Source organism: Alnus glutinosa, chromosome 7 (assembly GCF_958979055.1).
Source record: "Alnus glutinosa chromosome 7, dhAlnGlut1.1, whole genome shotgun sequence".
NCBI classification, from domain to species: domain Eukaryota; kingdom Viridiplantae; phylum Streptophyta; class Magnoliopsida; order Fagales; family Betulaceae; genus Alnus; species Alnus glutinosa.
In genome coordinates, this window is record NC_084892.1 from 29,784,947 (window position 1) to 29,811,665 (window position 26,719).

General features: G+C 40.3%; 2 protein-coding genes across 2 annotated transcripts; one reads left to right on the top strand and one right to left on the bottom strand.

The window, feature by feature from the left end:
• Positions 1-8,075: 8,075 nt before the first annotated feature.
• LOC133873456 (uncharacterized) lies at positions 8,076-10,109 on the bottom strand. The gene is made up of 3 exons (XM_062311155.1): positions 9,670-10,109; positions 9,017-9,478; positions 8,076-8,385 (listed from the first exon to the last, which is right to left on the bottom strand). The coding sequence occupies exons 1-3, from the start codon at positions 10,107-10,109 to the stop codon at positions 8,076-8,078; spliced, it is 1,212 nt and encodes a 403-aa protein (XP_062167139.1).
• Positions 10,110-18,856: 8,747 nt separating this feature from the next.
• Positions 18,857-23,076, top strand: LOC133872471 (protein DETOXIFICATION 53). Its single transcript, XM_062309977.1, has 3 exons — positions 18,857-18,983; positions 19,242-19,436; positions 21,497-23,076. Exons 2-3 carry the CDS (start codon positions 19,263-19,265, stop codon positions 22,898-22,900), a joined length of 1,578 nt encoding a protein of 525 aa, XP_062165961.1. The 5' UTR covers positions 18,857-18,983; positions 19,242-19,262; the 3' UTR covers positions 22,901-23,076.
• Positions 23,077-26,719: the final 3,643 nt, after the last annotated feature.

Genomic DNA, 26,719 nt, shown 5'->3' on the forward strand with positions numbered 1-26,719 from the left:
CCAAAGTCCTATTTCACTAATACTTTTCCTTTTTATTTTGAACAGTGCTTGAGGGAATTTCCTCAACAATTACCCTCTAATTCTCTTACCTTCTGTTAAAGGTAAAGAGAATTCTAAAAAAGTGTTCCTTGCTAATTCTCCTTCGTCTAGACTCCTTCTAACTTGTTTTCTCGAACTCAAGTCACCCTTACTTATGAATCTTTATTTTGGACTTCCTCTCTGGATCACACATCTCCCATGGCGTGCCCCAATTTTGACTGGTCCGGAGATATTCGATTATGGCGCTTTGAGCATACAGGGGGACCTCATGTGGGCATGCAACCTTCGGCTTTATGCATCCCAACGCACACCGTCTTCTGCTCCTCTTCTTCTGATGCCTTCCAGGTCCCTATGTTATGGGTTGGTACCGTTCTCCTAGGCTACAGTTCATGAAGGTCTAGACTTTCCTGGGACATCATTTTTTTTCCAGTGTCCTCCTTGCCGCTAGCATGGCCGTGGGCTTAATCAAGCTTCCCGAGCCAATTGTTCGGACTTCTGGAGGCCTCCCCCTTATTTCAGCTGAATGTAAATGTTATTCTGATTAATAAAAATTTCACTCTGGTGACCCAAAGAGAATGTCTTTTAAGCTTCATTTGTGTTAACCGCGAACACCTCATTTCATTTTCTGGCAAAAGAATTTTATAATAAATTAATGCTAGCCTTAGTGCGCCTCCTAATTAGCACGTCGACGACAATTAGATTGTTGTCTATTAATCGTGAAACCATGCGTCTTCTCGACTTCCAAGACCTGTCACTTCAGCTATAAATATCTTCCATCGGTTGTGATCCCGTATCACTTCCTAAAATCCTCATTCTTCGATTCTACCAAGTTATCTCCTTTTTCTAGAACCATCTCATGGCCATCACCCGCGGAAGTGAATCATCCATCGGCAATCGCTTTGGTGTCGCTAATGAACCCATTCCTCTAGCCATCGTTCCTCCTTCAGACCCGGAATCTGAGGTCACTCGCTTAGTGCCTCCGGAGGACAGGGAAGAATCAACTTGGCTATCGTGTCATGAGGCAATCCTCAGAAGGGATTATGATATCGGCCCTTCTGTCAATCTCTTTTTTTAAGAGCCTGGTTTGTTGGGGATTACCGGAGGCGAGGTGACTTTGACCGAAAGGATGTTCATGGCCAGGGTCAAGCTTCCGTTTTCGAAGATCGTCCGGGAAGTTTGCACTTTTCTAGGGGCTGCTCCTAGCCAAATCACGTCCAACGGTTGGAGATCTGTCATTGCCTCATCTATTTTGTGGCGCCAAGTGCTTGGGGCAGAAATGGATGCGGCCCAATTCTTTAGCATTTATCACCCTTCAATTAAAGATGGGGATATGGAACTCCGGGTCCGTCAAGATTCGATTTTTATTTACCTCTACCAACGCAAGTACGAGAACAATAAGGGCTGGAGACAATAGATATTTCGAGTGTCCGGGGAGTGGGAATGTCCCGCCGACACGGTCCTCACTGATGAACAAAAAGTTCCTAGGGATTGGAGGCCCTTGGTGGATGATTTAAGAATCCTTCCTAGGTTAAGTGTTCCCAAAATCAAGGAGGTCAACGAGATGCTCTCCTTTTCAGTACGATCGGTCCGAGCAACTATTGATTTTGAGAATCTCATCTCGATACAAAGCTTGAATGACTGTTTCGGTTATTGACTTCCATAACACAAAGTGGCCTTCGATAAGAAAGGAGTTTCGATTCCCGGGTGGACCCTGACTACCGGTCGGCCTATTCCTGGCAATGCTCCCAAAAAGGCCACACGAAAAGGGACAGCGCAAAGCGGTACTTCCGGAGGGTTTTCCAAACTTCCGTCGAGGAAGACAAGAGCTTCTAGAGTTTTTGAGCGAACAACCACAACCCTTCCGCCCTCCGAAACCACTCCAGAGGTACAAGATGAAGAGTCATCAGATGATTTCGATGACAGCATCATGAGAGAAATTGACGAGGCTGCACTAGCCTCAGCCAAAGGAGGCAACGAAGAATCTTCTCCTACTGTGATAGTCTTCCCTCCGGATCCCAATGAAGGGGCCTTTCCTCTTGTTCGGAGCCATCGATCTCCTCCTCCTTCCTTTGAAGATTTTGTCGAGGAAGAAGTTATCGCTACCCTCGCCGAAGGGGTCAGGGATCCCCTTACTTCTTAATTTCCTCCGGAGTCGTTCCCTACATCCGAGCGGAGTCTAGTTCTTCGGCCTGAAGCAATACCCCATAAGCATAAAGGAAAGGGGGTCATTTCTGGCAAGGATGAAGTCCCTGCGTATAAAAAGCTACGTGTAGACCGTGACAGCTATTCCATGATTAGTCGGATTTTGGCAATGGCTAAGGCCTTTGCCCCGCCAACACAACAAACTACCTCTGCAATTATTCCTCCTCCAATTTTTGACTCTCTGCTACAACCACAAGGCCCTCCTATAATTACGGCGGAGCCTGAACTGATCCATATTACTGACAGCACAGGAGAAGAAGAGGCAGTTCGCGAAAAACCCCTAGCTCCTTCTCCCCACGAGGAAGGCCATGACAATTTCTCAATCGAATTTGCCCAGATGCAAGCGAAGGTAGCTTCTGACAGGGAGGCTCTCGAAAGGGTCTCCTCAATTTCTCCCTTACCCACAGATCCAGGGTCTCATACCCGAGTAGGTCCATGCCTCAACCCCAGGACTTTTATTCCACCTCCCTCCAGTTCCACTCCTTATATTAAATCTCGAGCAAATTTCAAGACGGAGGAGATGTTGGGCTGCCCGTTGGAAGCTCTTAACTCCATTATTCCCCAGGGGCACTCCGTAGAGTTCGGCCAAGTCCCGACGAGAGAGTACGCCTAGAATCAGACCGGAAAAATTATCCAAATACTAAATTCGGTTTTTCTAAGTAGATGGGCCTTCGGATATCTTCAAATCTTTGTTCTACCTTGTTTCAATTTAATTCTTGGTCTTACTCATATATTTACGTGTGTATATTTTATTGTCTAGTTCGCTGTCAACATAGCCACATCCTGGATGAACTTTGAAGACTTTGAGCAAAACCAGCCTGACCCTACTAGGGCCTTCCAAGCTCGGATCAATGAGCTTGAGGATGCACTAAGAGAACAAGGTCGGGCTCTCGCTGAATTTGAGAAACAGAGCATCAAGTTGCATAAGCTGTCAGAACTCAAACAGAGTACATTACAGAGTGTCTTGGACAGTGGCAAGAGAATGGTCAAGGATATAGAGCTTCTGGATAAAAGGCGGCTGCAGCCTAAACCTAGCTAAAGGTTTCACTATTTGAAAAGGCTAAGTTAAAGGCCAAATTAGAAGTCGAGCTCCAATCCGCATGCTCTCTGAGAGCGACTATTCAGTCTTTGCAATCTGAAAACTCAACATTGAAATTCGATCTCCTATTCGCTCAAGCAGAGAGGGACAAGGCCACTGCCGACAAAGAGAGGTCCTTGGAGGAGAGAGATCAAGCACTATCCGAGAAGGGCGTGCGCTCACAGCTAGGGATCAGGCTGTATCGAGGCTCGAGCAAGCCATCGATGAGAAAAAGTGGGCCATCAGCCTCCAAGATAGTGCGATTGAATAGAAGAGGGAGGCCGTAGAAAGAATTGAAGAGCTTCACCTCTAAGTCGTCGAACTCACTAAAGAGCTCTCCCAAGTAGCTGAACTCCGAGATTCATCATGGGTCGTAGGTTATAATTGGGGCTTCAAGCACTATCGGGGTGTGGCCAGGAGTGCTTCGCCTAGCGATGATTCCTTCAAAGATCTTGACATCGGTTCCATCTAGATTCCGGAGCACTTGAAACCTTGGCTAGATTAGGAGTTGGCCAATTTCCTCACGTGACCGACTGGAGAGAGAAGGTCTCCCAGCATTTTATGCTTGTGAAGCTTGATTCCAAATCCGCACCCGAAGAATTCGTAGTGGGTTCCTCTCAAGGGGAGAGCGGTACTAAACATAAGAGAGAAGAGGTGTCTTCTTCAAGTAAGACCCCGGACACCGGCCTCAAGAGTCCTCCTAGCAAAACTTGACTTCTTTCTTTTTTCTTTTTGGCAGGATATCTATCTTGTAATAATTTCCATTCAATATGGTCTCTTCATAGGTCCTTTTGTAACTCTTGCATGTTATAAGTATGATCTCAATATTGCCCATTCTTCAAGAAATGAGGGGTTTCAGTTTGTTGTCCTTTCCGAAATGGAAATTAATCTCTTCTTCTTTTTCTTTTTTTTTTCTTTTTTTTTCGAAAAGTGGTACATAACTTTCCTATCTCAGCCCAGTCAAGGGCATTCCCATCCTTTGTCTTACTCACTTTATTTCACGCCAAATGTCTCCCTCAAAAGTCGTTCTGCACAAATTTGGGACATTTATGACAATCAGCCAAAAATTTATTGCCGTTTCGACTTTCCAGGAGTTAGGCGCACCGGTTGCCATGAAAATCGCGCATGCATTAATGGATTTTCGCCTATATATTGACACATTTTTCTCCAAAACGCATCCAACTTTCCAATCCTCCTATTTCGCTCATTCTTCAAATTCCCACTCCTGCACATTATTCTAACTCATCTGCAAACAATTTCTATGGCTCGACTCATTTGCAAGTTTGCCAACAACGGTGCCGGCCCTAAGGTACTAGGTCCTGGATCATCAATTCCTCACTTCACTTCAATTGGGTGTGCGATCTCCGGCTTTAACTACGAAGGGAGGTGCGACCTCCGGCTTTACGCCGGAAGGGCCTTGTTTCTGTTAGGAACATTGCAGCGTCCTGGGCCTTATTCCCTGGCACTTCTCATGCACAACAAGCAGGCCTGCGCTCCCTACGGAATTTCCCGATGGAGACACTGGCAGAGGGGATGCGCGTCAGCGAACCTTCTTGACTTAGCACCATCTGGGAATTCCTCCAACATCCTCGGCTTGGGAACCATGCTGGAAGGATGGGAACCCAACCGTTCAAATCAGCCTCTGACCCTGCATGGTCTGTCTTTATAATATCGGAACTTCCCATACCAATGTTGATGTAACCTGATCTTGATGCTTTGTAACACACATACATATACATATATGTAGATGTTTTCTATTTACTTTTCTTACCGTTTTGGCGACATTCTGATTGAACTTTATCTCAAATTGAAAATATAAATTTTGTAATCTGATGCCTCTTCACCCTCTTTTCTCTTTTTTCATTCCTTTTAATCGCTCATCCGGGAGCAACCAACATTCACTAGTCAGACACCTACCATCAGACCACCACCTTCCGATTTCAATTAATAGGCCCCAATTGCCACATGCGATAACTCAAGAATTTCGGAACGTGCATAATCTCTTACTATTCTCCCTATGTGAGAAGAAGAAGGCGTTAAAGACTTTCCATATCTCATAATCTTCGAAGTTTCATGAACCATCTCGGTTCTTTTACATAATTTCCAAGTGATCGAACCCATCAATTTTCACCAAACCAATTTCCTATGTAGAGTGACGTTTTTCACTTTTTACCTTTTTCTGAGAATCCAGAAGGCGTTTTTCGTTCCTCGGAAGACTCGTGCAAATCCTGCAGAAGGATTACTTACAACCAAATTATGCTTCCTTGTCACTGGTTCCTCCGAATATAATCCCTTGGGAGCTTAATATGTTTTTCTGCTTTCCAAATTTACCTCCCCAAACATATGTTTTCTGGACAAACTAGTGCCTTATCCCCCCCAAATGCGTCCAGTCTGAGTGAGGACTGAAGGGATTTGCTGTATTAATAGTTAAGCCAAGGCACAGGCGGAGGTCTTCTTATAGGTCCCCGGCGAGATCGGACGTTCGCTGAGAAATCCGTTTTAAAGGGTGGGTTCCGTATCACACCCATGTCCTCAGCAGGAGGGGTGTGCCTGTCCTAGATCGGACGTTCCCCCACAAATCCCTTTTTAAGGATGGGTTCCTTATCACCCCATGTCCTCAGCAAAAGGGGTGTGCCTGTCCGAGATCAGAAGTTCCCCCATAAATCCCTTTTTAAGGGTGGGTTCCTTATCACTCCCCTGTCCTCAGCAGGAGGGGTGTCCTTTTCCGAGATAGGACGTTCCCCTATAAATCCCTTTTTAAGGGTGGGTTCCTTATTACCCCTTTATCCTCAACAGGAGGGGTGTGCCTATCCGAGATCGGACGTTCCCCCATAAATCTCTTTTTAAGGGTGGGTTCCTTATCATCCCACTGTCCTCAGCAGTAGGGGTGTGCTTGTCTGAGATCGGACGTTCTCCCATAAATCCCTTTTTAAGGGTGGGTTCCTTATCACCCCCATGTCCTCAGCAAGAGGGGTGTGCCTGTCCGAGATCGGACGTTCCCCCATAAATCCTTTTTTAAGGGTGGGTTCCTTATCATCCCTCTGTCCTCAGCAGGAGGGGTGTCCTTGTCCGAGATCGGACATTTCAATGCCAAGCAAAATATTCCATTTATACATATTGTCTTACTACAGCAAAAGTATACTACAACATCAAGGAGTTAGAAGTAATATTTTTTAAGATGTTCTACATTCCATGCTCTTGGCACTGGTTTTCCTTCCTTTGTAACTAAGTGATAGGCGCCATTTTTGCTGGTACTAACGATCCTGTAAGGTCCCTCCCATCTCTGGGCCAGCTTACGACCAACAGGTTCTAGAGTTATCAAATTGACCTTCCTTAATACCCAATCACCAATCTTAAATTCCTTGAACTTAACTTTTTTATCAAAATATCTGGCTACTCGGCGTTGATAAGCAGTCCACACTACGCGGGCATCTTTGCGACGCTCTTGTAATAAATCCAGGCTCAAATTTATCCCTTCTTCATTCAATCCAGGGTTATAACGAGCCACTCTGAAGCTCGGCGAACCTACTTCGGCTGGTATCACAGCTTCCATACCATAAGTCAAAGCAAATGGGGTTTCCCCTGTAGGGGTCCTAACAGTGGTCCTATATGACCATAGTACTTCAGGGAGGTATTTTACCCAAGGTCCTTTCTTCTGGCCAAGCTTCTTCTTCAAAATCTGCACCAATGTCTTATTAGTTGCTTCAACTTGACCATTGGATTGAGGAAAGGCAGGAGTCGAATAACTGTTTCGTATGCGAAGTTCAGAACACCATTTCTGAAAATGTGCACAATCAAATTGTTTCCCATTGTCAGTTACCAAAGCATGCGGTATACCGAACCTACACACAATTGACTTCCAAAGAAACTTGGTGACATTATCAATCGTTATCGCGGCAAGTGCCTCTGCTTCGGCCCATTTAGTGAAATAGTCAACAACAACCACCACGAACTTCTTGTTGCCCTTCCTAGGTGGCATCGGGCCCACTATATCCACTCCCCATTTCGCAAATGGCCACCGTGATGTGATCGGGTGCAGATACTCCAGAGGATTCTTCATGATACAAGCAAACCTTTGACAAGCATCGCAGGTCCTTACTACATCAGCTGCGTCTTTATTCATAGTCGGCCAATAATACCCGGCCCTTATAACTTTTTTTAGCAACATTTTGGCTCCCGAATGATTTCCACACACCTCTTCATGAATTTCCCTCAAGACGTAACTAGCATCTGCTTTTGACAAACACTTTAGTAAAGGAAAAGAGTATCCCCGTCTGTACAAGACTCCCCCGATTAGCACATAACGCGGCAAGCATCTTGTAATCTCTCAGGCCTTTTCTTTAATTGGGGGGAGTTCACCACATTTTAAGTATCGTATAATCCCAATAGCCCACTTTGGCTCTATCTCATCTACTTGCATCATTTCGGTAGTCGCAGACAATGTCGGCTGTGTCTTGACCAGAGTCTTGTAATTATTAACTGGAGCGGCCAATTCTCGACAAAGCATCTTCTATACTATTTTTCTCCCTAGGAATCTTAGTCAATACCACTCTATCAAAATAATCTTAGTCAATACCCCTTGTGCTGCAAAGCTGCCATTTATCTGTCCAATGATAATTTGTGAATCACTCTGAATCTCTATGTTCGTTATCCCCATTTCTCGTGCCATCGTTAACGCCGAAAGTACTGCTTCATACTCAGCTTCATTGTGGTGGCGACGAACTCGAATTTGATAGCGTATTCGAATTTCTCCTAGTTAGGACCTCAGAGCACGACCCCCTGCTCCACTTTGCCCACTTGCTGATGAGCCATCCACATAGGCGATCCAGGTCAATGCTCTGGGAAGTTCCGTGGCTTCCGCGTCGCCATTCATCTCAACTAAGAAATCCGCCAAAACCTGCCCCTTTATTGCTATCCGGGGATGGAATTCAATATCAAACTGTCCCAACTCTACCGCCCAATTAACAAGCCTCCCCGACAGGTCCAGCTTCTGGAGTATCTTTCTGAGGGGTATTCCGCCAATACCCTTATTGCATGTGCTTGAAAATAAGGCATCAATCTTCGAGCTGAAATAACTAAAGCAAATGACAATTTCTCAATGCGCGGATAGCGCTCCTCTACCCCATACAAAACTTTGCTAGTGAAGTATATAGGCTTCTACTTTCCTGACTCCTCCCTTACCAGTACTGAACTGACTGCAGATCGAGATACTGCCAGATATAAATACAGGATTTCCCCTTCTACTAGTCGACTCAAGAGCGGGGGGTTAGCCAAATAATTCTTTAATTCCTCGAAAGCTCTTTCGCATTCTTTTGTCCAACTGAAAGCTTTCTTTAAAATTTTAAAGAAAGGAAGACATTTGTCTGAGGATCGGGAAAGAAATCGGTTTAAGGCTGCTAATCTCCCAGTCAACTGCTGTAACTATTTCATTATCCGTGGAGGTTGCATCTCTAGAATGGCCTTAACTTTGTCGGGATTTGCTTCAATCCCCCTCTGTGACACCATGAATCCCAAAAATTTCCTGGAGTCGACACCAAAAACACATTTTTAAGGATTCAACTTCATCTGGTACCTTCTTAGAGTCTCAAATGTTTCTGCTAAATCTGTAACATGACCTCCAAGCTTTTAACAAGCATATCGTAAACATAGACCTCCATATTGCGTCCAATTTGTGCTCGGAACATTCTGTTTACTAACCTTCGGTAGGTGGCCCCAGCGTTTTTTAACCCGAAGGGCATCATTGTGTAATAATAGAGCCCACGATCGACTATAAATGATGTCTTCTCCTGATCAGATTTAGCCATATATATCTGATTGTAACCAGAGAATGCATCCATGAAGCTCAGCACTTCACGTCTTGCGGTCGAGTCCACAAGCTGATCTATTCTGGACAGAGGGAAACAATCTTTCGGACAAGCTTTATTGAGGTCAGTGAAGTCCACGCACATCCTCCACTTTCCATTAGCATTCTTCACCAGTACAACATTCACCAACCATTTCGAATAATCAACCTCCCTAATAAATCCAGCCTTCATCAACTTCGGTACCTCGTCGGGAATCGCCTGATTCCTCTCCGGGGCAAAGGTTCTGCGCCGTTGCTTCACCGGCCTACAACTCAGATCAACATTCAATCGATGCTCTATAATAGAAAGGTCTATCCTATGCATTTCATCATGTTCCCAAGCAAAAACATCAATATGATCTTGTAGAAATTCCACTAACCTTTCCCTTTCTGTTGTTGGAAGTCGAGAACCGACTCAAACCTTTCGGGCCTGGGTCCGATCTCCACCTCTTCAAAATCTCCGACCGGGCCCCCAATTTGTAATTGCTATTTATTATTTGATCTTGACCCTTCCTCGAGACATGCGCACTCGGGGAAGTTCTTTAGGGAAGTGTTATAACACTCCCGAGCTGCTCTTTGTTCTCCTCGGACGACTCCAACCCCATCTTCAGTTGGAAACTTCACACAAAGGTGGGGTATCGACGTTACTGCTTTCAATTTTGCCTGCGCAGTCCTACTAAAGATTGCATTGTATGCCGAGGATCTATCGACGACGAGGAACCTTACCGGAATTGTCTTTTGTGTAAGGGGTGTGCCCATCGTGACTTGTAATTCAATTGATCCCAACGGCATCACCTGCTCTCCTGCAAACCCTACTAAAGGATATTGAACCGCAAGAACCTTCTCTTTGTCAATTTTCATCAAATCAAAAGCGGGTTTATATAGAATATCAGCCGAACTGCCATTATCCACTAAAACTCGATGTATTTTATGATTAGCTATTACCATCGTTACCACGAGGGCATCCGAGTGGGGAAGGTAGATGCCTTCATAGTCTTCGTCCGAGAATCCAATAACTAACTTCTCACGCCTTGCGGTATTGAACGGTCTCCTGACTGCATAGATGGACGCCTCTCTCATCTCCTTCGCATAAGATTTACGAGCTGAATGAGTTTCGCCTCCCCCTCCAAAGCCCCCTGCAATGGTCTAGATTTCAGGGAAATCTCTCGTATTGTCCGGGCATCCCTTGCTGCTACTCCACTCACGTTGGACCATTTCCCTAGCTTGTAAGTCTGTCCTCGGCATCTGGGTCGATCTCCTTTCTCGATAGTATGGTCGATGATCTGAACGCGCTCCGCCTCCAGACGAATCACGGTTCCTGGGTATTCGGCCCACTGGGGGTCCACCTGTCTAGTCTTTCTGCTCCCCTAAGAAGCGAGTCAGCTTACCATCTGCAATGTACCTTTCAATCATTTCTCTCAAAGCTACACAAGAATTGGTCCAATGACCATAGGAGCCATGATAGTGACAGTATTTATAAAGGTTATGGGGGAGCGGCTTTCCCTTTATTGGAGGTGGGTCTTTGTAATCTGGGTCTTTCTTAATTTACATAAGAACTTCCTTCCCAGAGGCGTTAATAAGAGTCCAGTTATAATCCTCCACTCTTTTAACTGGTCAGCACTCCATAACTCCCTTCCCGATTGGGACCCCTCTTTGCTTTGACTTCTTTTCCATCATCGGGTTCTTCCTTGAGACTTCCTCAGTTCCTCGGAATGCCCAAAGAGTCTCCTCTTGATTTACAAATTCTTCTGCTCGATCTAGGAACTCCTGCAATCCCTCCGCCGGCCTTCTTGCCAAATCTGCCATGAAAGCCCCATCCTTTCTAATGCCTTGGTATATAGCACAGTGAATAAACTGCTCACTTTGACTTTCTGCGGCCAACCTCTCTTAATTAAAACGCAACGAATAACTTCTCAAGGACTCTTGTGGGCCTTGCTTGATAGACATTGATGTGCAAATTTTAATACTCGCAAGCGCACGAATCGTTTGCAATATAGTGTATGTGCAAGTGCGAGATCATATCCACAGGGGATTGCGTTTTTGCAAACAAAATTTAAATCTAAATTAATTTAATCCTAACCTAGTTCCAAAAATTAAGAGATTGTTTTTGTGAATAAAAATTAAAAGCATAAATAAAATTAACTAGAGTTAATGTAATCAAATAAAAAAGGCACTAAGGTATCAGAATCCGCACTCACAAACTCATAGCAACATATTCTCATGATCAATAATATTTTTCAAAGTTCTCATAATAAAATCTTAAGTATGTTTTACTTTTGCTTCAAATAATTAATCAAAACCATCCCATGTATCCATTCTTTACACAAATCATAAAAAAATCCAATTTAAATTAAATCATCAAGTGTATCCGTAAATCACAGCAATATATCCAATTTAAATCAAAACATCAATTGTATCCGTAGAATAAATCACAAGGGATATCCAATTTTTTTTAAACAAAGAAAACCAAGCACAATCAATTCTATGAAACTATCTTAAATCATCAAATATATCCTTGAATCACAAAAGATATCCAAGAATCATTCCACAAAATTAAATTGAAGTAAAACAATTGAAAATTAAACTCATTAAAATTGGAAAATATTGCATTACATGAGAATATTGTTGCTAATCATAAGTGAGGCTTCATCCTCAACCTTAGTTGAAGGTTTAGCCTTTCATGGCTAAAAATAACATGCTAACTTGAATTGAAAACATTAAAAATTAAAAGAACTTACAAGAAAAATTGTTGCAAGAAGACACCAAAATTATTCTCTAGCCTCACACACCTTTTTCTCAAGAGAAAAGACTCATATATATAGTGCTAAGTAGGGTCTCGGCTGCTTGGTTTAATTGGAAAGAATCATGTTTTCTTGCCTTGTAAAATAATGTATGTGTCCTGCTTGGAGTAGGTCTTGATCTGTTATGGAAAATTCTACCGCACGAGACGTGTTACTCTCCTGATTGGGAAAGAATCAAATGAGTCGATGCTGTTCAGGTGGAAAGAAATCAGGTCTGTCCCTTTTGATTAAGACGTGTGTTGCTGTTCAGCTGCTTCTATTTCTGGAAAGAACACATGCACGGCTATGGAAAGAAACAGGTCTTGGCTGAAAATACGCATTCCACGTTGCTGCCTTTGCATGGAAATAACCTACATTCGGCGCTGCCTTGCTACCTGTTTTGGAAAGAATTTATGCATGTACAGCTTTAGAAAGGAGATGTCAACGTGTGCTTTGGTGCTGCATGGGATTGGTCTTTAGAATTTCGGTGCATGCATGGGAAATATCCGTGTGTGTTCAGTTCTTTAGCATGGAAGGAATCTGCCCAGGTCTAGAAAGAATAACATGTGCTAATTCGGTGCCTCGCAACTTTGAGAATCACGATTCGGTGCCCAGGTATATATGGAAAGAAATCTCTTCATGCACGGCTTAGAAATAGGAGACAAATCATGTATCTCTCGGTGCTCCAGCTGCTGCCTTTCAAAGTCCACGTTCTTTTCCCGTTCGGTGCTGGTTTGTGCATGAGTTGCATGAATTGGGTGCTGGAAATTAATTACGTGTAGAACTGGAAATTTCCTTGGAGACTTGTGTCCCACTTTGTCCACCTATGATGCATGTGTGTCTTCCACTAGACAAAACACAAAATATAATTCTCTTCAACTTTGCAAATTTCATGTAGAAACCGTTATTTTCTCTCAAAGTCCTGCAAGATACTAAAATACTAAAACTAATAAAAAATATCAGAAAATAACAAAACTAAGGTTTAACAAATGCAAATTAAGGGGTCCACATATGCAATATTTGGCATTCATCATACATCAACTGCTGCGCTGGTTTCTTCCGGACAATACCTGCCATAAATTGAGACGCAAACTTCTTAGCTAAACTCTCAAAGCTCGTAACTGAGCGGGATTGTAGTGTTCTAAACCATTCCCAAGCTCCTCCCATCAAGGTGAGGGGGAAGGCTTGGCATGCCACTTAGTCTGGTGTGGCATGCAAAACTATATGCCCGCAGAAACTTGCCAAATGCTCAATCGGGTCGCCTAATCCAGTGTAAACAGGTATTTCAGGCATTTTGAACTTATCTGGAAGTCGGCATGACATTATCTGTTCTGTAAACGGAGACGTCGTAGTTGAAAATAAGCTGTCAGCCAATGAGGCTTTCCCTTTAGCTCGCGACTGTGTAGAACCTATTAAGTAGTTATACTGTTGCTCTAGTTTGGTTTGTTTTTCCACCCATTCTTTCTTCTCCTTCTCATTTTCTCTTATCAAGTTGGCGAGCTCCACATCTCCATCAGCACTGCTTTCGCCTTCTACCATCTCCTCTACGCGCCTACCCTCATTTCTGGCGCTCATATGGCCATCGCGAAGAAGATCTTCTTCAGTTTTTTGCTGCTCAGTTTGATCTCGGTCTTGCAAATCTTTTTCCGATTGTGCTATTCTCTCATTCAAGCGAATTATCTCCACCTAAGGATCATACGAAGTTCCTGCTACTTCACGAGCGCCTTCCTCTACCATCCCTCTTCGAGTTAACCGTGTACTCACCATCTAGGGTTTTTACTCTATTTCTTCAAGGAACACATAACCATGTCGTTCCCACAGACGGCGCCAATTGTTGATGTCGGATTTTTCACGATGATGTGTCAGCTACGGACTAAACTTTCGCGGGTGGTTGTTTTGTGTAACGAAACCTCCAAGCTGAACTTCCTTCCAGGGACCTGCAAAACAAAGGTGCATCAGGGTTGTCCCGGCGGCACCTCCTCCGACGGTCAAGTTAACGAGGAATCAGCTCCAAATGTTCTTAGGAGAGAGGGAGAGAGAGAGAGAGAGGAGAAAGCTTGTGAGCCTTTATTTTTATTTTTATTTTGTTACCTCCATAAACGTGTTTTTAATTTATCACCTGTATTCCCGTACCTTCATTTAGGTCTGCGGATATTTTGGATCTTCTTAATTCCTTTCCATAAAAGTTACTTCGGTAGCGGAGATCTGATGTTGCCTTTGATGTCTTGTCCTATATTTGGAAGCAAGTCGGAGTCGGGGATCCAATCATCCACTCCCTATTGTACTTATTCTTCAAACCTAATGACGGCAGGCAATTAATTACTAAGATTCCAATAAATGAAGCGATCTTTGGCTATTAATGTTTTTTGTCCCTTTCTCCAACGACTGCTGTCTCGACCTCTGACTGGTCAATCAGTCCCGAAGTCCTATTTCACTAATACTTTTCCTTTTTATTTTGAACAGTGCTTGAGAGAATTTCCTCAACAGATTGAGTCCAATTCTTTGTGGTTGGGATGTTTTGTGGGCGTTGCCTTATCAACACCATTGTGCCCGGTTCTGTGGGCTTAGCCTATCTATAATACCGATTTGAGACGAGCCCTCTTAAGCTAATTATGGCCAGAGAGGCCATTGCCTGAAAAACTATTTTTGGGTACTTAATTATAAGGGATAATTACACTTAACCCCCCTGATTTATCCACGGTGTGGCGATTTACCCCCCAATGTACCAAAATTGGTACATGACCCCCCCGAACTTGCTAACGTGTGGCAAAATCAACCTTCCGTCCAATCGACCGTTCGTTTGGACGGAAAGTCGGTCACGTGCAAGTCACGTGACTTGGGGAGGGTCTCTATCTTAAACAGTCACGTGACTTGCACGTGACCAACTTTCCGTCCAAACAAACGGTCGATTGGACGGAAGGTTGATTTTGCCACACGTTGGCAAGTTCGGGGGGGTCATGTACTAATTTTGGTACATTGGGGGGTAAATCGCCACACCGTGGATAAATTAGGGGGGTTAAGTATAATTATCCCTAATTATAATAGATTCTAAACCTGTGGTGCAATAGCTACCATGGATAGTCTTTGAATAATTTTTATTTTTATTTTTTTTAAAAAAAAAAAAAAAAAAAAAAGAAGAAGAAGAAGAAAGAAGAAAGAAAAAGAAAAAAGCAACCTAAAGGGACAAAGAAAAACAAATAATTCCATAAGGGGGGAAAAATAAGAAAGAAAAGAAAAAGAATGACCGGAAAGGCTCAAGCTCGAGCAGTCTAGCAAGTGTGGTTCATGACCAAAAATTTCAAATAAATTTAGTAACAAAATGAGCTGTTAGGCAAGAAACACATTAACAATGGCTTTATCTAAAGAGGTAATAAAATTGGGTACGTAATATTGCCCTATTGGCAAAAGGAAAGTTCCATCATTAATCGTTATTTTTTTAAATCGCAATGTAGGCAAACTTTTGATCCTTAATTGTAAGTAGAATTGAATTGTTTGCCTGCAAATAATCAGTTTTATTATGATAGTTGTTAGAATATCTTAGAATATGTAGAACATATTCTCTAATTAGGTTTATCGGTATTTTCCCGTTTGTTAGAATATTTTATATTTCCCTTATTCTACTTCATTCGTAAGTTTATTTCCTACTTATTTGGTCTAGAGTTTCTTGCTTACTACTCATCGTCTTTCTATAAATAAAGAGTTATGTAATATTGTTTAATATCGTGAATATACAAGATGTAGCCCATAAGTCTCATTATGCTTCCACTCTTTTTTCTTTCTCTTTCATATTTTATTATTTTATATTTTATATATATTTCTACATATATCGTATTAGAACTTTTTTACATAGTTTTCTGCATGGTATCAGAGCTTTTCTACAACAAAAAAAAGAAAAAACATTTAAGCCTACTTATGTACTAGTCTTCGTGCTGTTATGGCAGTGCAACATGATACTGCCATGTTAGTTGACCAATATGTTTTTTTTATTGCACAACTTAGATCCCTCTACTTTGATCGGCACCACCCCCAACCACTTCGGGGGGTGGACGTGGACGCCAAACTTGGTTTCGAACAACTAATATGGTGTGGTCTATCCCGCACTAGATCAAAAAGTGGAGTGGTCACAACTCCCGAATCTCGCCCATGGGACGTGATCACGACCACTCTTGAAAACTCAAAGAGGTGGTGCGACTAACCCTGATGATTTGGTGGGAGTGACCAACCATTCCCACCGTGGACCCCACTTAATCTTCAACATGTATGGGTAAGATACAAGACCCTTTAAATAGTTAAATAGGAAGAAAGGACCCCAGCACAATAAGACTTTTCCTCTTTCTCTCTCTCTCTCTCTCTCTCTCTCTCTCTCTCTCTCTCTCTCTCTCTCTCTCTCTCTCTCTGTCTTTCCAAGCTGGTCAATTCTCTTAATAACAAAAAATCATTCTCTTTATATTCTGCTTCACTCCATAAACAAATATGCTAATTTAAACATTTGAGTGTCTACGATTCCAACCGAAATTAAACCTTCTACCAGCTTTTCTATTTTACAGGTATGCATGTCATTCTCGCACCAAGAGGGCCTCATCCAATTTCAATCGTTTGATAACTGTTAGGGTCGTTGGTTCCTATGAGAAAAATGTCCCAAGAATTGCTCTAATAGTTTACACAATTAGGTAATTTTGATTTAATGAGATGAGTAAAAAATTAATTTTATATTTCGATATATGTATTCTATACTATATTTGCACGAGCACTTCCTTGTATGCTTCGAACTCTCGTGTAAATATTAATTACCTTAATATATTATAACACTACTTTTGTCGGGGAAAGAAAGGTTCACATGGTCCAGTGGAAAAGGCCAAAGTAACCCCGTTTTTAATGCGTGTGTGGGAGAATCATTCCCATCAGTTTAGATTGTACCTTTGATTCCAACCACCTTATATCAAATGATTATGTTCGATCTCTCTTTTAGAATAATAAGTGAAAAAATAAATAAAAAATAAATAAAAAGAAGAAGAAGAAGAAGAAGAAGGTATGATTGTTTAATTAGGAGATATATATTTTTCGTAGATGGTGCAACATACGAAGAAACAGCCTAGCATAAGAACCCTAAAATGGAGCAAAGCCACGGTACTCCTTTTGTGGGGGTAAATCATGTGACTTCCCTTTCTTTCTCTCTCAACTTGCACTCCTAATAACTATGTAATATCATTTTTTAAATGAATATGTTTTTAAAAACGTACACATTAAAGATCGAATTGCAATTTTACTAAATATTTAACTACATTTTAAAAAATCATAGTTTCATTAACTACGTTTTGAATTTTGTATTTTTTCAAATCATACGTTTTAAATCCGTCAAACCAAACAAGTACTTATGATGTACATTTCTCAATTAATAATCCAATTCTATAATTGAACTCTATAAATTCTTTTTTTGTCAACTAATATTCACATAATTTCAAAAGAGACCTGTACATCTATTCCTTATACATTTGTTGTCTATCTCTTTTGTAAACCATTAATGGGTCTTACAAATTCAATTGATGATTTGCAAAAATATATATATTGTACAGAGATGTACAACAAATGTACACTTGATGAAAAAAAAAAAATCATTTCTCAAAAAGAAAAAATTCAAGTTCAAAGTCAAAAATAAAATAAAATAAAATAAAAATGTAAGGTTAAAAATAAGGAAAATCTGATAAATTAAATGTAAGTGGGACAAAGAAAATATTAAAATGGAGTAAAAGTGTTTTAGGCTTTTGGTTGCTATTTTACATAAAGTCTAAAATAAATAAGCCATTGTGACTACTCTAAGTCAAGAGTTCGAAATATATGCAAATTTCACATTAAAAATTGAATTAAAGCCAAAATGTATGTATTTAAGCATGATAATTTGGCCTTTTCTCTAAAATCGAGTACCAGCAACATACTCCATCAATCTCATTTCATTTCCTAAATATAGGAAAAATTCTTAAAAAAACCCACTGCAACATATTCCTTTGGTATTCCCTAAAACAAGGGAACCCCGAGGGAATCAATAGTCTATTTAATTTATTAAAAAAAATGCTTTCTTTTTCCTTTCTCTTTACCCTAACATTTGTTTGAAAAAATATTGAGTAATGCTACATATCATCATTTTGTCCTCCTTTTGTCCCCCCAAAATTGATGTGGCTCTTTAAATCACCATTGAATTTATGATAGATCATTATTGAATTTTGATCCAATGGTGATTTTAAGAGCCACATCAATTTTGGGAGGATAAAGGGATGATATGTAGTATTACTCAAAAATATTTAAAGGGCATAGGAAAAGGATAAGATCGAGAAACTATATATTATAGAGTTTATTTGAATAAATAAATAAAAAGTAGTTTGATTTTCTTTTTATTAAAATTGTTTTAAAAAAAAAAAAAAAAACACTTAAAGAAAGCTACTGTACTTTGATGCTCTAAGATAAAGAATATAGAACTTGGTTTCTGCAATTAACTAACCACATGAGTATATTATGCTAAAACACGAGCAAACCCAAAGCCCTTGTATTTAATTTTAAGACACATCTAACCAACTCCCACTCAAATATAAAGCATGATATATATGATCTACTTGAGTATAATTAAAGATGAAGAAGGCATCCATAATTAATATCATATTTTTATTGGATCTTCCCCAAACCCTCCAAGGAATAGAAATGTTTAATTAAATTTCATTAACCATGCATTAACATAATGCTATCTCCACTAATTTACTAATTTCCTTTTCCGTGACTGATCGCAAATTGACGTACATTACATAAGACAAGTTTGCTTAAACTATTACATAAGGAACAGTATAAAAAAAAAAAAAATTAAAAAAAAAAATAATATATATATATATATATACACACACACACACAACTGATCATCAAGGCCTATAAAAGTGAAGTTGATGCTTATCTTTTCGAATTGCCATTAATCCGTCCTTCTCCTCTGCAATAACACTTCCAGTGCCATGGCCGACCAACAAGAGACCCAACACGGTTTGTGGGCTTTGTAAAGATTAAGGTTTGGATTATTTTATGTGAAATGAAATCTTTAAGAACAAACTAGAATAAAAATCTCTCAGTATACGCAATCATACGCATCATCTTCAAAAACACCTACTTTTATGTACATAAAGCTACATGTATAAAAGCTCGGATTTGGTTCCTAAAGTTTTCGTCTGGGTGTTTCTTTGTCAATTCAGTTGTTTAGTCTCGGCCCCAGGCCATTCGATTTGCAGCAGCTACCCCGCTCGGTTAATTTTCCCACTTTCTCTTTTAGGTTTGTTTTCGGGTATATAACATGTGCGTCACTACTGAATCTCGAGGAATTATAAATGGCGACCCTTTGGTTTCCAAGGAGGGAGGCTGCAATGAGGACGCAATGAGAGAGAGAAGCGAAGGCACATTCGGAAGTGGGTTTCTCCGGCGCCAGCTACCGCTTACTGGGCTTCTCCGGACGATGCCGCTCAGAGAGGTAACTCATCTCTCCGTCTCTTCTTCCATTAGGAAGCCAAAATATCATGCATCGTTAATGATATATAGATTGAATACGATATATTCTTTCCTAATTAAGTGATCGAATGCTTTTGACTTTTGCGTTCAAAATATATGATGAATTACGAAAACGAGGATAAGCTTTCTGTTTTGTTAAGGATCATAGAGCTTCTAGCAATTTAATTTGACACTAAATTTAAAATATTTATTTGAATTACTAACAATTAATACAGATTTATTTTAAAATGGGAATACAACAAAAATTATGAAACCCAAAACATATGTAATTAAAAATATATATATATATATATATATATATGGTGGGAATGCATGAGGAGTACTGAGCATGTGTAGTGTAGCTCCACTATTGAAATTGTATTGTTTTTTGCAAACGGCATGTCTGAATTCTTGCATGTGAATCCATTTTCGTCCAAATTACAGGATATGGTAATTAAAAAATAAATTATTTAATTAAATAATTAAAATTTGAGAAAATCTACACAGTACAACGGTAGGATACTGTTATAATTCTGAAGATCTCAATAGTACCGGTACCAACATATTTTAGAATAGACTATATAAATTCAAAACCTTAATCCAACTTAATTAAGGGAGTATTAAAATAAGGAAATAATATTACTTATAATAATCTTGATCGTACATTATTAGGTATGGTTTTGACCTTTTGAGTAAAGACAACTAATGGTTAAGTGGCCATCAAATTAAAGGCAGCCACAAACATCTTCCAAAATATTCAAAAGAATCATATGAATTACTTTACTTCCCTCCCACCACCTAATTAAAACAATAAAAAAAGAATTGAAGGCAATGGCCGAGCCACCCTTTTGGCCAAACCACCCTAAATGGCGAGAAGTAGTTATGCTACCCCCATTTGGCTGTATTTTTGTAGAGAATAAAATATACTAGTACAAAATTATTGAGGATTCAAATTTTCAGTAATTAACTGTTTGAATTCAGAGAGTTTTTATGAGACTCATCCGTCCAGATAAGTAGACAATATGTTCAAAACTTGTTCGAATAAGTAAACTTTATAAGAACTTTATCACATTTACTATCCAAATTACGGTCCATCCTCTCAACAAAATTGTTGAAAATGTCATTAAGTTTGTCGGATACTTCACCAAAGTTGGCACACTTATTTGCACTTCACTGCTCAGCAACTTGCTCTGTGTGTGGCCCTTTTCAGATGAATGCAAATTGCCTTTGTACTACTAGTAGGGAAAAGTACAAATTTCATCTTTTAGAGCGAATCGTGGGGGTGTTGAGACATGGGACCTACATAAGCCACCAAGCTTGTTTGCAGCTTTGGTGATTCCATGCTCACATGGTCTGACCTTAAATGTTGGGGGGCTACCTTGTGCTGGTGCTGGTGCTTCTGCAGTTCTCCTGCCGCTGACTGAAAATATTCTTATTTATAAAATAATTTTTTTATTAAAAAAAAAAAAAAAAAAAAAAAAAACTTTTTAGAAGGGTGAACTGAACGGACCTCATACATCGAATACCCGAATTACAAATATTTAAAGTTTGAGAGACATTGAAAAAGCTGTAACATGAGTGACAAATTTAATTGCTTGCGCCTAATGTAGTACTCTACGTGAGTGCTACGTGAACTACAACGTTAATTTGTAAGAGATTTATAATAATAACTGTAGTACCGTAACAGCACTCTATATGTATTTGTACACGTTTCTAATGAAGCCATGCATTCTGTATTTCTACTGAACTTGTGCACACTCTTGCTGCTTATAGTGAACTTGTGCACTTAACATGTATATATTTGTACACGTTACTAATAGAGCCACGCGTTATCAGTTATGTACTTCGCCTGTCAAATTCCTTTGAACCAAACTCAATAAACTGAAATAATAATAATAATAAATAAATAAATAGATCTTGTGACTTGTTCCTAGAAGAAAGGCAATCTAATTAAAGTTTCCCATGGAAATATTTTTGGCCTGTAAACTTCGGAAGGATTTGCAATTTTTGTTATACATTAACAATGTCGATCCATGGATGCAGATGGGAGAAGAAGTACAAGCATTGGGGAAGATTGCAGGGCCCATCGTGATGACAACCATGCTTATATATTCGAGGTCGGTTATTTCCATGCTCTTCTTGGGTCGTCTTGGAAAAGCAGAACTAGCCGGAGGCTCACTGGCGATTGGGTTCGGAAATATCACCGGCAACTCAATCCTCAGGGGACTGTCAACGGGGATGGACCCAATCTGTTGCCAAGCCTATGGAGCCAAGAGATGGTCGGTGCTCAGCCAAACCTTTCAGAAAACGCTGTGTCTCCTCCTCCTTGTTTCCATACCCATTTCACTCTTGTGGCTGAACATTGATCCCATCTTTCAATGGTTGGGTCAGGACCCGGACATCACAAAAGTTGCTAAGGTTTATATGGCTTTCTCCATTCCTGAATTGCTAGCTCAAGCTCACCTCTACCCCCTAAGGAGCTTCTTAAGAACCCAAGGCTTAACCACCCCACTGACAATGGCTGCCACCGTCGCCGCCATCCTTCACCTTCCGATTAACTACTTTTTTGTCACGTATTTGAAATTAGGTGTCAAAGGTATTGCATTGGGTTTTGCTTTTAACACGTTTAACTTAAACTTGGGCTTGATAATATATCTGGCTGTATCAAAAAAACCTCTAAAACCTTGGCATGGATTGACGATAATCTCAGCCTTTCGAGGCTGGGGGCCATTGCTAAGCTTAGCACTGCCTAGCGCTGTTTCAGTGTGCTTGGAGTGGTGGTGGTATGAAATAATGCTGTTTCTCTGCGGATTGTTTAGTAATCCGCAGGCTAGTTTGGCGGCAATGGGCATCCTTATTCAGACAACAGGCTTGCTATATATTGTTCCAATCTCTTTAAGCGCAGGCTTAACAACCCGCGTCGGCCACGCCTTGGGCGCTGGTCAGCCAACCCGTGCGCAATCGACAGCAATCATTGGACTTACTGTTGCATTTGCTTTTGGATTCGCATCCTTCATCTTCATGACGGCGTTGAGATCAGTGTGGGGGAAGTTGTTCACAGACGAATCACATATTCTCGAATTGGTTTCAGCTGCTCTTCCAGTATTGGGTTTATGCGAACTCGGCAACTCTCCCCAAACAGTTGCGTGCGGTGTCTTAACAGGCACAGCGCGTCCTAAACTGGGTGCCCGGATAAATTTGTATGCATTTTACCTCGTTGGATTGCCGGTGGTTATTGTCACTTCTTTCGTTTTCAAGATTGGCTTCCTAGGTATATGGTTTGGGCTGCTAGCAGCACAGTTTTCTTGCTTGTCTATGATGGGCTACACATTGTTTCAAACAGATTGGAAGCACCAAAGTAAAAAGGCTGAGGAGCTGACTCATGCTGCAGAAGGGAAGACAGAGAGGGATGATTTGGAAAGCGGCCTACTGACTACTGATATCTGAGTCTCAACGATATTATACGATACATAACTTGAGTACAAAATTATATACCTTGGTCAAGAAACTCAGGGTTGTATACATTCTTGACATTGAACAGTAACCAAAAATTAAACCCCATCTGTTTTGTATCATCAAATGCTACTTAATTCGTTGTCTAGGAAGCAAATTCTTTCACTTCATAGTTCTATCTGTTCATCTTTGTATACGGATCCGATCAGAGCCAGCACAAAATGCTTTCCCTCCAATCTGATAAAACACACACACACACACACACACAGCCTTTGATTTCTTTCCCTTTAATATTTTCGCCGTGCATTTTTCCTTCACAAACCAATTTTATGGCAGTTTAGTCTCCATCTCATCCCACACCGGCACGGCGGCACCCTTCTGATCACTACAGTTTATCCGGATTAGCCCTTCAAGCGGCCGTGAAAAAGAAGCAATGGAAAATCGTCCAAGCCCGCAAAGTCATGCTTTAGGATGGATGCTTCGGGCCCTAAAAAGAAGCCCAAGGATGCTGCTTCGGGCCTAGGGGATTGGTTTGGAAATTTTCTCATACGAGGGCTGGCCATCTCACAAACATTTTTGGACACATTGTAGAACCGTCAACCGATCATTCCTTTTTCTTTTTCTTTTTTCTTTTTTTTTTCTTTTTTTCCTATTCAACCGAGCATTCTTTTGGCTGAAGGTTTTTGTAACATTTAACATTTAACCCACGACTGTAATATTGAGTTATGTTTGGCAGGGTTTTTTTTTTATTTTTAATACATCATACGGGTTGTTGTTATGGTTAAGGTATTCACAAAGAGGCTCGGGATCATTTCGTTTATTAAACAAACATGGCTTGAACAACAATTCATATAAGTTCGTATAACTTCATTTTTATTATTTGCATAATATTATTTTTTATGTTTGTAATTAAAACATGTTAAGTATTCAAAAAGATAAAAATAAATTATCTTCGTAATATAATAGATATACTTTGAATTATTATAATTGTAAGTCTTGATATAGATATATGTGTGTTTGTGTGTATATGAGTGAATTTATGACTGTGTGTGTATGTATGATGAATATATACATATAAACTCAATATTAGATTGTTTAAGATTCGAGTTGATTTATCTAATTACTCAAATAATAAATCTTAATATTAATTAAATAACTAATAATTAGTATGAATTTGCAAAAAAAAAAAAAAAAACAATCATGTCATTTATATATAATATAAATGAATAAGTTAATTGAGTAGCTCGTGAATAAATTCGAGTTCATTCAAAAAAAAAATGAATTGAGCTTAAACAGATTTTCTTGCTCGGTGATAAGTTCAAACTCGAATCGTTAATGCTTTTTAAACATCATGTGTGCTATCAACCGTCCAATTAGTCAAATTTCTTGGTAGTAGAGTTCATAAGTTTATAGGACATGGATCCCTTACAATTATAGATCCCTCCTCTTACTCCCACTCACTCTTCTTTGGGCAGGATAAAAATATTCTCCACTTAGGTGCTCTAGTTGTTAAATCTCATAGCGAGAGGGTTGTGAGGCTCACATGCTTGACTTCGAGGGAGACGGTTAGGAAAGAACTTACAGCGACGGCAGCAGCACGTGGGGCTCATGGCTGAAATGACATAGGATGTGTTTGGGTAGCATTCTATTTTTTTATTATATTTTAAAAAAATATGTTTGGGTAGATTTTTTTTTACTTTTTAACAAATGAGGCCTAAAAATTCTGAAAAGTTAAGGGCATGTTTAGGTAGCATTTTGTTTTTGATTATTTTTTAAAAACATATTTGAGTAGGTTTTTTAAATTCAAATTCTAATCAAATTTTATTCAACTTTTTTCAATTTTATCTCAACTTCTCATTTCAAAAAACAAATTTATTTAATATTCAATAATTTTAAATATAATAAAGAATAGTAAAATATAATAATAAAAAAAAAATTACACATCCAAACGAGCCCATAGTCTTTACGTGGCTAATGAGAGCTTGTAGAAGCTCATATTGGACTGATTCCGGTAGCATTAGATAGGTTAGCTTCTGAGCTTTTGATTGGTGTGGTCACCGACTCAAAACAACACTTGGAATCGCTGCGAGATGATTAGACAAAACGCCGAGAGAGAGAGAGAGAGAGAGAGAGAGAGAGAGGCAAAGCCCAAAGAAGAAGTTTACTGAAGGCCACATAAAAGCGGCTTTGATACTATGTATAAATTAATGTAAAATTAAAGAGAATATATCACAAAATAGCGCGCGGAAGGAAAAGAGAGACCAAGGATTTAGGGTGATTCAGCTTTATAGGCTTACATCCACCGCTAAGAAAGAATCCCAAAGGAGTACATTTAACTCTTATTCAACTTGATGAACATACTTTAGGGGAATTGGAGTAGGTAGGTAGAGAAAATACAAAAAGAAATTAATCAAATCGAAATACAAAACTGTGATAAATACTAAAAAGAAGGAAATCAAATCAAAACTAATGCTCCGTTTGTTTCGACGTAAAATAGTTTCCGTCGTAAAATATTTTCGACGAAATCAATTTCAAAAGAAATTATTTTCTCGAAAATATTTTTCGGCGTTTGGTTCGCACGAAAAAATTACGAAAAGGGAAAATGCAACTGTCGCCGGAATCCGGCGACGACCGGTCGCCGTCGCCGGAATCCGGCGAACATGTTTGGCCGGATCCGGCCAAAATTGCCGGATTCCGGCAGGACACCTCCTGGACCGGTCAGATCCGGCCTGATCCGGTCATTTTGGCCGGATCTCGGCAGGATCAGTGGCCGGATCCGGTCAGATCCCGCCGGATTCCGGCCATTTGGGCCAGATCCGGCCGGATTAGTAGCCGGATCCAGTCAAATCCCGCCGGATTCCGGGCATTCTGGCCGGATCCTGCGGGGTCAGTGGACGGATCCGGTCAGATCCGGCCGGATCCCGGCCATTTCGGCCAGATCCGGCCGGATCCGGTCAGATCAGGCCGGGTTTCGGCAGGTTTCTGTCCATGGCCGGATTCCGGCAGCCGGCAGTATTCCGGCAACCGGATTCCGGCAGCCGGATTCCGGTGGCTGGCGGTATTCCGGCAACAGGATTCCGGCAGCCGGCAGGATTCCGGTGGTCGGATTTCGACGCCGGCATTATTCCAGTGACTTGATGATGCCGGATACCGGTGCTGCCTATTTTCGAACGACTGACTATTGTAGGATTTGGACAGTCAGATATCAAACGTGCGTGCAAGGACGAAGAATATAATTTTGGAAAACGATTTACGGTTTTAAAAACCGTAAATCGTTTTCCAAAAATTAAAGAAGGTTTTACGGTCAAACCGAAAATGATTTTCGTTGACCGTTATTTTCGCCCCTACCAAACACCGTAAAATACCGAAATCATTTTCCGGAAATCATTTTACGCCGAAACAAACGGAGCATAAATTGGAAAACTCCCTATATCCTAACATTATTAAAAAAAATATTAGTGGGATCGATTTTTTTTTTTTTTAATGCAACATTAAACTTAAAAAAACAAGAGAATGAGGGCGCCCAAACAAAAAAAGCCTAAAACAGAAAATACAGTGCTTGAGAAAAAAAAAAAAAAAAAAAAAAAACAAATAATTGAAAATGGGTATAGAATGGTCCAGCCCAATTTTTTTTTTTTTTTTTATAAATAAATAAATAGAAAGGTGGAGAAGATGAAAGATCACTCTTTCCTCCTCCTCCCTTGCCAGTCACTTAAAAAGGAAGTGATGGAGGGTCTGAAGAAAAAGAAAAAAGAAAAAAGGAAACTCTTCCCAGTTCCCCCGTAGAAGAAGTGAGAGAGAGATTCTCCCACT